Source organism: Odontesthes bonariensis, chromosome 14 (genome assembly GCF_027942865.1).
Source record: "Odontesthes bonariensis isolate fOdoBon6 chromosome 14, fOdoBon6.hap1, whole genome shotgun sequence".
In the NCBI taxonomy this organism is placed as follows: domain Eukaryota; kingdom Metazoa; phylum Chordata; class Actinopteri; order Atheriniformes; family Atherinopsidae; genus Odontesthes; species Odontesthes bonariensis.
Genome location: NC_134519.1, coordinates 14258158 through 14270808, shown reverse-complemented (window position 1 = coordinate 14270808; position 12651 = coordinate 14258158). Strand labels below are relative to the sequence as shown.

The window sequence follows — 12651 nt, the reverse complement described above, 5'->3', positions numbered from 1 at the left end:
CATCAAAACATCTTCGCCTAATTTTCTGAGGGTTGCACAAGGCAACCTCAGTATACACGGTGGGTTGAAATCCTATTTTTGCAGCTACTCTCTGTGTGGCTCAGCTATGAGTCAATGCTTGTTTTTTATTTGGACACCACTGTCTGTTTCTCATGTATTTACTGACAGCAGTCTTTTCCATGGAAGTTTTTTTTTGTCTTCTTTTGATATCCTAATTACACATTTTCAGTTTTTTGGGAGTGACACGAACTTGTGAAAGTAAATCGTTATTTCACTTCATCTACACTGGGATAAAAGTCATTTTCATTCCAAGATTTTTATAAACGTGACTGCTTCCGTCCCTAAAACGTGCACATGGGGTTTATGTGGATGCAGGCATATATGTGGCCTCAAGTGATTGTGGAGTAACTTCATTTGAGGGGTGAACATGGCGTTTGTGCCGGTGAAGGTTACTTTTTAAATTGAATGTACCTAGCCTTATCAGTGATTGTTTTCAAACAATGGATGCTACTGTTGCTTAGAGCCAACTAAGAAGTGACAAAGTTGTGTTGACTTTATATATAACCAAGGCAGCCACAAAAATGGTGTCCATGGTGCCGGACACATTACAAAAATAATTCATTTTAAACCTAATCATGATTGTTTTCTTACACAACCAAGCAGTTGTCATGTGTCATTCGATGTAACTTAATGTCATATCCTCATTTGTAAGTCGCTTTGGATAAAAGCATCTGCTAAATGCACAAACATAAACATTGGGGTATTCCGGCACGAAAGTAGCTAAAGAAAGCCAGGCAGTAGACGGAAAGCCTTGCTTGAACTAACACCATCTCCCAATTAAGCCTCAAGTCTTTCCACGAGGCCAGTTTAGCTGCATCTAATTGAGGCTAATCCAAGCAAGGCTTACATAGCCTGGCTATGTGCGAGTGCACGAGGAACATAACAAGTAACAACATCGCCCTGACAAGTGGATGGTAGAAAAGAAGAGATGGCAGAAAAGGAAACAAGAACAAGAGCTGTAATTTTCACATCAGCTGAACAAAAAATGCTAATGGAGCTATATGAGGAGTTCAAAACTGTGATCACCAAAAAAGGTAACACAGTGGCGATCAATAAAGCGCGGGAAACAGCATGGCAAACAATTGCTGACAGGCTAAATGCGTAAGTTACATACAACTTTCATACCATTGTCAACTGTTACATGTTTATTTCACTATCCTCAGGTATTTATGCTCTCCTCTTTCTGGTTTTTGTTTTTTTACATAAAGCATGCTGAATTGTCTCTGAATGAGATGTACTGCACACTTGTAGTGGCCCTGCTCAGTTTATTAATAACCCAATAATCAAAACGCATCATACTTTGTGACTGAATTATCTTGAGTGTGTGACCCACATATTAATTCATCACTGTTACATCTGTATAGGAGCAATCTTAACAGCCAGAAGCGAACCGGGCAGCAGGTTAAAGTTAAATACAAGAACATATTTCAGAATGGTAAGTAGCCTTTGACGAAATGTGTTTGTCCAAAAACTGTGTTGAACTGTATATGTTGCACTGTAGCTACCAAAAAAAAAAACGACGCCTCTGCCACTGGTGGGGGTCCTCCACCCGAAAGCCTCACACCAGCAGAGGAACTCGCACTAAGCAGCAATCGAGGGCGGCCGCTGGTGGAAGTGCGGGATCAGTATGTAGAAGGTATTGATCACTTTCCTTCAAACTGTCAGTGTCTCAATTATAATAACTGATGGTGTGCCTATATCTGTCAGTGGTGGGAGACTCAATCTGCCTGCTTGATCCCCAGACCACAGAGGACAGCTCTGACCCATGTGTGAGTAGTTGTATTCAATTTAATTTACTTTTGATGGAAATGCTATTCATCTCATGCATCCCTGTAATGTCCTACTCCAAACACTGCAGTGTTTATCTGTTTGCAGTTTGACGGCCCCGGCACATCTCGGGCATTTGATGAAGAAACCGTGTCTGTAGACACAGAAATGCCACAGGTAGGCTATTTATTATTAAAAATGTGAAACGGTTTGATGCGTCTGCAGTTTACCTATTCTATACCGATAGGCCTAATTATCACCGATACACTTTACTGCAGGTTGCAACAGGAACACAAAATCCAGCAGGAAAGAGTGAAGTAAGTGACTCTTCACATTACCATCACTGCCTACATACTTCGTTGCTCACAGGCACATTTCCTGTATCACAGGATATCCGGACGCTGTACAAGCGCAAACTACTGTTGGGTATAGAGGACACCCAGCTGGACATGGAGTACAAAAAATTGAAGATAAAAAAGATCAAGCTAGAGATCATGAAACTGGAGAAGGATGTAAGTATAAATCAGACAAAGGATAAGGTGATGGTGTGAACTGTATTTAATTCTGTTTTCTCTCCACAGCTGGAAATACATGAATAAAAAAGATAAAATTCAACACAACTTGAACTGTTAACTTGTCATTATTGTACAGTTCATACAAAGTATTAGAAATTTGTTTATACATTTATAGTCACAGTGAGGTGCCATGACCTAACATTTACAAAATTATCTCTATCATTTAGCCTTCTTAAACTTGCTTTAAATTAAACTGCTACTGTGTCAATGCTAAATTATGAAAATAAGTATATCTATAAAATATAATAACTCAAAGGTCACAACAATAAGGATCAGTGGAAATATGTGTCCCTGTATAGGTCCCTCACTGTTCCATCCATTTGTTCAGGGATGGCCATGTCGATGTCCTCCCATTGTTCCTCCACCATCGTGGTGGGCAGTCTCTCCCAGCGTATCGTGGCTACATTGTGAAGGACGGCACAGGCAATGATGATGTCACAAGCCCGATCAGGAGAAACCCTGAGTCCTTTCAGGCACTGGAACCTGCAGGGAATAAATCATAAAAGACTTGAGCCCGATAAGTTGTCCACAAGGCAAAATGTAAAAAATATTAAGTATATTATTCATTTAAGATGGCTCTGTCAGAAGTCAGCCATGGTGCCTTAGAAATTTAAGCAATGAACCTGGATTTAATTTGGCCAAAGGTCATTTCTATCCGTGGCCTTGTTTTTGCATGCGCATGGTTGAATGCCCTCTCCGCCCTTGTTCCTGGATCAGGATATGGCGTGAGGTACGGCCAGCATGCATATTCTCTGTCCCTAAGCAGGACACCACTGAACTCTCCTGCAGAATAAGAAAAATGTTGGATGGATATACATGTGTTAAGAAGTGACAATTTGATGCAATATGTGCCTTATATTTGGCTATCTATAATAAAGTATGACGAGCACTTTAAATTCCTTAAGATGACCTCTCATTAGATTACCAAAATTATGACTAAGCTTTATACACCTTACTTCAAAAGTACACTCCTTCGGGTAAGTAAAATTCTCACCTTGTGCAAACCTCTGTGCCAGTGAGGATGCTCGGAAGATCCTAGAATCATGAACTGATCCTGGCCATTTAGCCTCAATGTTGGAAATTAAATTATCTCCATCACAGATCATCTGTATGCACGGAGGATAGGAATCAATGATGAGGTTTCACTTGATCTTCTGGGTGTCTTTGTGGCCAGGGAAGGTGATGAAAATGTTAAGGAAATGTTTCAAAGCAAGATAAACCCTCCTTATTTCCCTGCAAACAGTTGCCTTGGACAGACCTTCACCATCACCTACACTGTAAAGAGATGTCCCACAGGCAAAGAACCGCAGTGCAATGCAGACAGACTGCACAGTGGTGAAGCAAATATCTGATTCTGAGAAAGTCCCCATATTATTACAACAATTAAAACATTTTTTATATATTACTTTTTATATTATTTTATTCATTCTATCATTTATGTATATAAGGATATATTCTTTATGGAAATGAAAATAAATGTTAAACAGGACAAAGAATAGCCTTACAGTGCAGGTTTTAAGGGGTCCTTAAAGGATGTTTGCACATGGATGTCAACATGTCACAATATCGTGCTGCCACTTCAGTGCATTCTCAGAAATCTGTTGAACGCTGTGAGCTGTCGTTTTATTGGTTTTCTATTTTTGGCCCGCAGCGTAGAAAAGGCAAAGATGAGAGAAGACAAGGGTCTATTTTATGATGGCGTGAAACCAAGTGTTAAAATAATGCTTTTCACTCGTGCGTTTAAGTTCTTTATCATTTAAGGCTTGCAATTTTTTGTGATGAAATCTGTTGTTGTCAGCTCCTCCTGGCTCAAGCTAACTCTCAACCGGTCAGCATACAAACTAAATGTAGCGGCACATCAAAGGCCTATGCGCTGGTAGGTTTTAGGATGACAGGCAGGCAGGTTGTTTGAATACCCCCATCCTTTACTCTGCCTGGGTTGATATTGATGCAGATGTGTGCATGCCTTAAAGGTACAAAGCCAAAAACAACATAAAGGGAGAAATTCTATTTCATGGAAAAAACTGCTCCCAAACTTCCCAAAACACCATTTTTGTATACCCAGACGTCTGGGTATATATATATGTATTTGCCCATACATATATGTCTGGGTGTGTGTGTACATAGGCGCCTGATCAATAGTGCTACTGAAGCAAATGGATCCCTATTATAAAGAGGCACCTATGTTTTTGCTCCCCAACTTCTAAAACTTCTCATTCCACTGATATTAATTACCACCAAAAAACAAACAAACAAAAATATCCCCAATCCCAAAACCTGAAATACCGTCAGTATTTCAGGTTTTGGGAACGTTGCGTTGGCTTCCAACTAGTTTGGCAGACTACCCATTGTCTGCCGGTTAGAAAGGTAATATATGTAGTCTAAGTCTACTAACTGAAAACAGAGCATATGAAAAAAGAACAAGTGTAATTTAAATTAACTGATTTGGCCCGCTCACTTTATTCAAATGATGAATTGGCTAAAGGTAGAAACGTCCTGCCGTTAAATGGGCTGTTGCAATAAATGCAAATTTGGCACGCCGCCATTTTGACAGAACACCCGCAGGGAATACCAAGCTGCCGCCAAATCCACAATGTTCATTTTTATTCTTTATTAGAGATTCAGTGTGCATGCAGGACTAATGTTAAATGAATGTTCAAGAAAACCAATGGGATTAAGCTTTGACGTCAGACATCAAGGGTAAGAATTACTTGTTTGAACGTATCGCTTCGGCCACCCACCCTCCATCACTCTGCCCGGTGTCTCCTGGTACATGTCGCCTTATAGGCAACAGGTTTGAAATCAGTGGCCCCAAATGTCCATTTGAAGTTTGAAAAACAATCAATAAAGAGATGTTTACTTCTGTGACATTAACAAGGTTTACTTTGAAAAACCAACGTATTTAAACAGATGAATTATTGTAATAATAATAACTAGCAGTACATTGCTGGTGTACAAAGATTTGCCAAGTTGCTCAGACCTCACATCTAGTAATGAGAAATGGAATTTTTTTAAAATAAAAACAGTGTAATTACACTCCAGATCAAACAAGATATCTTCTCTCTCTTTCCAAAAGAACTTTTTAGCTCTATGGACAAAATTATCCTTCTGGATCCACTGTCACTGAACAATGTGTTTTTCTCTCAGTTGCCAAAGGACATGCCAAACAAAAGAAAGTATAAGGTGGGGGAAAGGGGCATAATTCATTTTTTTTATGTAAAAGAAAGCAACTAGAATGACAATGAAGAAAAAGAGGGAGGAGTAGAAACATTCATATCTCTCTGAATGCTGAATCACCACAGAGGGGCTATTAGTAACTAAAAATTTGTGTTTTAATACCTCGCTTGTTCACAGTTGGGGCATCTCTGCTCATTCATATTGTTTTTCCCATCATTTAGGAGAGCAGCAGAACACCAGGGGTAGTCCTGTAGGTCAGGGCCAAATGAGATGCAGATATTAAGTATAGGATCGTGCAACAGCAATTTTCTCACACTCGGTTTAAAGTACGACCTCACTTTTGAACAGGAACCTTTCAGTATACACCTCACTGTGGGGAACAAACTAAAACAGTGTCCGATAGTAGTCCTATGATGTGTTATAATGTTCCAGCTGTCTGTATTCAAGGCATCCGTGTTCCCATCAGCATTGTCAAAAACATTTTAGGGGAACACCATCATCACTGAATCTTCTTTTAATTTTCTCGATGAAAAGCGACTTTACATGATGGAGAACTCCTGATTATTAAAACCCTGGAGAGTTATTGATCAGGGGTTGGAACCTATTAAAAAATAACAAAAATTACCCAGATAAAAAGCTCAACTCTGACATTTTGCATACCTCTCATTTCTCTAATGGGCACTGAGGTGTACTTGCTTAACAGAGCTCTTTTGCAAACTTTAAAAATTCACAATTCTAAAAAACCCATCCAGCTAAATTGTGTTGTGCCGTTTTGTTGTTTCCCCCATTTTACAACATAGGTTACCTATAATGACATCATAAAGACAAATGTGGGAAAATGTATTTATTTAATATTTCATTCAATAGCTAATTGTCTATAACAGACAGAAGAGCTTTGGCGGCAGCACTAGGGCCAATCAGAGCTATTTTGCACTTTCAGTCTTTTAATTGCTCGATTCAGACCTCAAACCCCCTGGCAGCGGCTCCTCTTTTAGCATGTACAGTGTGTGATTTTAGTAGACCACTAACATATCTATAAATGTGCGTAATATGAGCTCTTCTATACATTTTCTACAAAAGCAGGAAGAGTTTTGATTGTTCTGCAAGATCAATAGATTTTTTGTGTCTGTGCCTTAGCTTGTCTGCCTGGTTTTGGACTTGCCAGTATATACATGTCATCGATTTGGTTTCCCATCCTGCTTCTCTACTGTTCTCCATCACTCTTGTGCATTCGAAAAACTTGACTCAACACTGTCTGCTCAGCACCAAACCACAAAGTTAGCAAAGATAAAGGATAAAGGACAGCGATGATTGGACTTAATTTGATTGTGTGGTGACTCAGAATGAATTATTATGTTGCTCTAAATCTGTTGGATTTGTGAATATTCGCTGCTTGTCTCACCTTCTATGGCTTGGCCACAGAAATCAGCCATTGTAGATTTAATGATGGGAGTACTTAATGTTAAAGAGTAAAACTTGACATTTCCAGTTTAGTCTTAATGATTTGATATTTGAATCACAAATGTGTATTTTGCCTCAGCAGCTGCGGCAGTGAAAATCTCCTCCGAAGCACTCATCATGTACACCTCCATTAACTCCATTCTGCTCGGTCTGGGAGGGAAGTGCCTGCTCAACTGGCTCCTGGTGTTTTTCCAGAAGAAGCACATCTGTAGAAGCTTCCTGGCCGCTTTCAGTGCTTCTCTGGCTGTTTTTGACGCAGCCCTGACCCTCACTTTCACCATCCTTCGCACTCGCACTGATGGATACGTCGTTCTCTTTGGCCACCTGCTGACCAGCTACCACATGTGTTTGCTGGTTCAAATTGTTGGACAGATCCACAGAGTGCTGCAGTGGCCTGTTGTAGTCATGGCTGCTGTGGATCATTTCTGCACTGTGACTCAGAGACTGCACGCTAACACTGCCAGGGCAAAGCGGGTTGTCTATTTATTTGTGACTGTCTTATTGTGGTGCCTTGCTGCTCTCTACGTCTTCCTGCTATCTGACTTCACACCTGTCCTGGAGGATGTTTCCCACCACCACATGCACAGGTGCTGGGTCTTCCCCTCCTCTCAGACCCTACATATTACCCTGCTGCTCCTCCTCACTCTGAGCTGCACTGCCCTGCATGCTGGGCGCTTTATAACGCTTAGCTTCTGGATCCGAGCGTTATCCCAGAACAGTCCACTAACAAGCCAAACTGTGGACCAAAGTCAGACTCATTCCAGGGGAAGTTTTGTTCAACAAGCTGTATGTAAATTTGTTCTCACTCGGAGCCTCTTCCTGGTTTTCCTGGCTGTGCTCCTCCTCCTGCCTGTGGGAATACCCTCACACCTTGATCTGAACGTCGCCTGGCTCTGTTTCCTCAACAGCCTTCTGGTAGCACTTGTTTTATGTGCAGTTTGTCCAGCCTCGCAGATATCGCTGGGCTTGGCAGCAGTTCCTCCAGACAGCTTTTGCGAGTGGAAATTTTAGTCTAGTTAATTTTAGCCTGGACTCTAGAGGACACGACACAAGTTCGAGAAGGTTTAACCGACCGGGGACACCTGAAAGCCACCCCTCACTTCTTTATATATTTCCAAGGAAACAGGAAGTAGGTGCAACGATTCAGTTAAACATGTGTCACCACAGTCTATGAGGCAAAAATACAGTTTGTACACTTTTAATAAGCCTGGAATGCAATATAGGGTGATGCTCACCTTTATTCTTCTACACAGACTGAACCCTAGGCTCTTAAACAAGCTTGCTTGCCATTTCTTTATTAGTATTCAGGAATAGTTCTGCTTCTTGAAGGACATTTAAAAAGCTCTTCTTTGGATGTAAGCTTCATTTTGTTCTGCTCTCTGTCAAGTTGATCCCACACTGCTTCAGTAATGTTGAGGTCCGGTCTCTGGGGAGGATTCATCCCTCCATCAGACCTGTTGTTGCTGATTCAGTGAACAGTAGATAGATAAACTGAAGGTCCAGCTGCATCTCTCAGGTCCTGTGTCTTTTCCTCTTTCTTAAGGACATCACTTTCAGATACTGTTCATCTCCTGTAGCTGTTTTTTTTGGCTTGGTGTTTCCTCTTTTGTCCTCCACTTGTTCATGTTTCCTTGAGTTTTCTTTAAGGACACACTACACACCATGACGAGATATCTCTTTGGGGAGCACCTGGTTGGTGCAAAAGTACTATTTTATGTCTTTCAAACTGTTATTATTTTTCATGGATGCAACCACGAGCCTTTGATTTTTTTTTTGCTTGGATGATTCATAGGTCAGTTTTGATATTTTATATTGATTGTAAGGCTGAACGATATATTGCATTTGCAATAATATCGCGATATGACCAAGTGCAATTTTCTAATCGCAAAGGCTGCGATTTATATATATAAAAAAAGGCTGCGATTATACTCTGTTCACGTGACATGCGCGAGTAAAACATGTGATATGATCAAGCGAGATTGTCTAACCACAGAGGCTGCACTCTGGTCACGTGACACGGGGAGCAAAGTTATGAAACAGTCTACCGAGAGGACTCGCAAGCAAAGCTGTAACCTACACAATGGGCTCAGGCTCAACAGAACCAGACCCTGCGGGGATACTAGTTTCAAAGAGGAACTGCACATCAGTCTTGTGGGACTATTTTGGTTTTAAAGTGATGGTTCGGAGTAGATTCACCGGGTCATTTGAACCGTGACATCCAGCCAAGTAGCCCACCCGAAGTTTTTCCGATCTTGGCCGAACATCAGCCGAGTTAGCTTAGCCGAGTTGGCTTATCACGAATAGCTTAGTAGGCTACAAGCGCTAACGGACTCTGGCAGTATCTCCAAAATTACCACACTAAAATCACATGCCATGACACCAAACTTCTACAGTAGTACAAATATGGTCTGTACTCACAAAACGATGCATTTGGAAGTTTGTACATAGTCCAGGAGTTTATTATTATCAACACAAGCCTGATAGCTTTTCTGCTGCTAAAGCTGCGTCGACGTCACTTCTGGGAGCTGGGAGCTTCAAAGTAAGATGAGGGTTGATCTACTACTGTAGACAACAAAGCAAGGCTGCTCAATTTCTCCATTGATAAAATAAATTCCCAACTCTACAACATAAAAATTCATGTAGAATATAGCATATACTTTGTCTACAGTAGTAGATCAACCCTCATCTTACTTTGAAGCTCCCAGATCAAGGAAGTGACGTCGACGCAGCTTTAACAGCAGAGAAGCTATTAGGCTTGTGTTGATAATAATAAACTCCTGGACTATGTACAAACTTCTAAATGCATCGTTTTGTGAGTACAGACCATATTTGTACTACTGTAGAAGTTCGGTTCATGACATGTGTTTCCTTGTTCCTTGTCAACACTTTATGCTCAGATGTTTGTAAGCTCAAAATATACTATTGTGTATGTTCAAATATACTGTTTTGTTAAATAAAAATGTCAGTCATCAATTCATGCATCACCTCATGTCATCATAACAGAGGTCTGTCTTCCAGGAAAGAACAGTTTAAAATTAATGTAATATAGTTTTAGCCATACTGTATGATGTATTGCTTGTCTTTATTTAATAATACAGAAGACAAAGACCTTAAAAAATAATCGCATCGCAATCGCAATATTGGCGCGAAAAATCGCAATTAGATTATTTTCCATAATTGTTCAGCCCTAATTGATTGTTTTTAGAAAATGATCAGGTACAAGGACAGCATGAGTGAAAAAGCAGCTGAAAAAAAAAGATAAATCATGGAAAGACCTTCAGAAAGCCGGGAGAACTATAGCTCAAAAACATCACAATTACAAGAAATAGCTCATCGGAAGCAGTTACAAAGGAATGAGGGTTTTAATTGCTCGATTCAGACCTCAAACCCCCTGGCGGCGGCTCCTCTTTTAGCATGTACAGTGTGTGATTTTAGTAGATCACTAACATTTCTATAAATGTGCGTAATATGAGCTCTTCTATAGATTTTCTACAAAAGCAGGAAGAGTTTTGATTGTTCTGCTAGATCAATAGATTTTTTGTGTCTGTGCCTTAGCTTGTCTGCCTGGTTTTGGACTTGTCGGTATAATACATGTCATCGATTTGGTTTCCCATCCTGCTTCTCTACTGTTCTCCATCACTCTGGTGCATTTGAAAAACTTGACTCATCACTGTCTGCTCAGCACCAAACCACAAAGTTAGCAAAGATAAAGGATAAAGGACAGCGATGATTGGACTTAATTTGATTGTGTGGTGACTCAGAATGAATTATTATGTTGCTCTAAATCTGTTGGATGTGTGAATATTCGCTGCTTGTCTCACCTTCTATGGCTTGGCCACAGATATCAGCCATTGTAGATTTAATGATGGGAGTACTTAATGTTAAAGAGTAAAACTTGACATTTCCAGTTTAGTCTTAATGATTTGATATTTGAATCACAAATGTGTATTTTGCCTCAGCAGCTGCGGCAGTGAAAATCTCCTCCGAAGCACTCATCATGTACACCTCCATCAACTCCATTCTGCTCGGTCTGGGAGGGAAGTGCCTGCTCAACTGGCTCCTGGTGTTTTTCCAGAAGAAGCACATCTGTAGAAGCTTCCTGGCCGCTTTCAGTGCTTCTCTGGCTGTTTTTGACGCAGCCCTGACCCTCACTTTCACCATCCTTCGCACTCGCACTGATGGATACGTCGTTCTCTTTGGCCACCTGCTGACCAGCTACCACATGTGTTTGCTGGTTCAAATTGTTGGACAGATCCACAGAGTGCTGCAGTGGCCTGTTGTAGTCATGGCTGCTGTGGATCATTTCTGCACTGTGACTCAGAGACTGCACGCTAACACTGCCAGGGCAAAGCGGGTTGTCTATTTATTTGTGACTGTCTTATTGTGGTGCCTTGCTGCTCTCTACGTCTTCCTGCTATCTGACTTCACACCTGTCCTGGAGGATGTTTCCCACCACCACATGCACAGGTGCTGGGTCTTCCCCTCCTCTCAGACCCTACATATTACCCTGCTGCTCCTCCTCACTCTGAGCTGCACTGCCCTGCATGCTGGGCGCTTTATAACGCTTAGCTTCTGGATCCGAGCGTTATCCCAGAACAGTCCACTAACAAGCCAAACTGTGGACCAAAGTCAGACTCATTCCAGGGGAAGTTTTGTTCAACAAGCTGTATGTAAATTTGTTCTCACTTGGAGCCTCTTCCTGGTTTTCCTGGCTGTGCTCCTCCTCCTGCCTGTGGGAATACCCTCACACCTTGATCTGAACGTCGCCTGGCTCTGTTTCCTCAACAGCCTTCTGGTAGCACTTGTTTTATGTGCAGTTTGTCCAGCCTCGCAGATATCGCTGGGCTTGGCAGCAGTTCCTCCAGACAGCTTTTGCGAGTGGAAATTTTAGTCTAGTTAATTTTAGCCTGGACTCTAGAGGACACGACACAAGTTCGAGAAGGTTTAACCGACCGGGGACACCTGAAAGCCACCCCTCACTTCTTTATATATTTCCAAGGAAACAGGAAGTAGGTGCAACGATTCAGTTAAACATGTGTCAACACAGTCTATGAGGCAAAAGTACAGTTTGTACACTTTTAATAAGCCTGGAATGCAATATAGGGTGATGCTCACCTTTATTCTTCTACACAGGCTGAACCCTAGGCTCTTAAACAAGCTTGCTTGCCATTTCTTTATTAGTATTCAGGAATAGTTCTGCTTCTTGAAGGACATTTAAAAAGCTTTTCTTTGGATGTTAGCTGCATTTTGTTCTGCTCTCTGTCAAGTTGATCCCACACTGCTTCAGTAATGTTGAGGTCCGGTCTCTGGGGAGGATTCATCCCTCCATCAGACCTGTTGTTGCTGATTCAGTGAACAGTAGATGGATCAACTGAAGGTCCAGCTGCATCTCTCAGGTCCTGTGTCTTTTCCTCTTTCTTAAGGACATCACTTTCAGATACTGTTCATCTCCTGTAGCTGTTTTTTTTGGCTTGGTGTTTCCTCTTTTGTCCTCCACTTGTTCATGTTTCCTTGAGTTTTCTTTAAGGACACACTACACACCATGACGAGATATCTCTTTGGGAAGCACCTGGTTGGTGCAAAAGTACTATTTTATGTCTTTCAAACTGTT

General features: G+C 41.2%; 2 protein-coding genes across 2 annotated transcripts; both read left to right on the top strand.

Moving 5' to 3' along the window:
- Positions 1 to 7157: 7157 nt before the first annotated feature.
- Positions 7158 to 8081, top strand: LOC142398305 (putative G-protein coupled receptor 160). Its single transcript, XM_075482264.1, has one exon. The coding sequence runs from the start codon at positions 7158 to 7160 to the stop codon at positions 8049 to 8051; it is 894 nt and encodes a 297-aa protein (XP_075338379.1). The 3' UTR covers positions 8052 to 8081.
- Positions 8082 to 11037: 2956 nt separating this feature from the next.
- LOC142398266 (putative G-protein coupled receptor 160) lies at positions 11038 to 12043 on the top strand. Its single transcript, XM_075482233.1, has one exon. It carries the CDS (start codon positions 11038 to 11040, stop codon positions 11929 to 11931), a length of 894 nt encoding a protein of 297 aa, XP_075338348.1. The 3' UTR covers positions 11932 to 12043.
- The last annotated feature ends 608 nt before the right edge of the window (positions 12044 to 12651 follow it).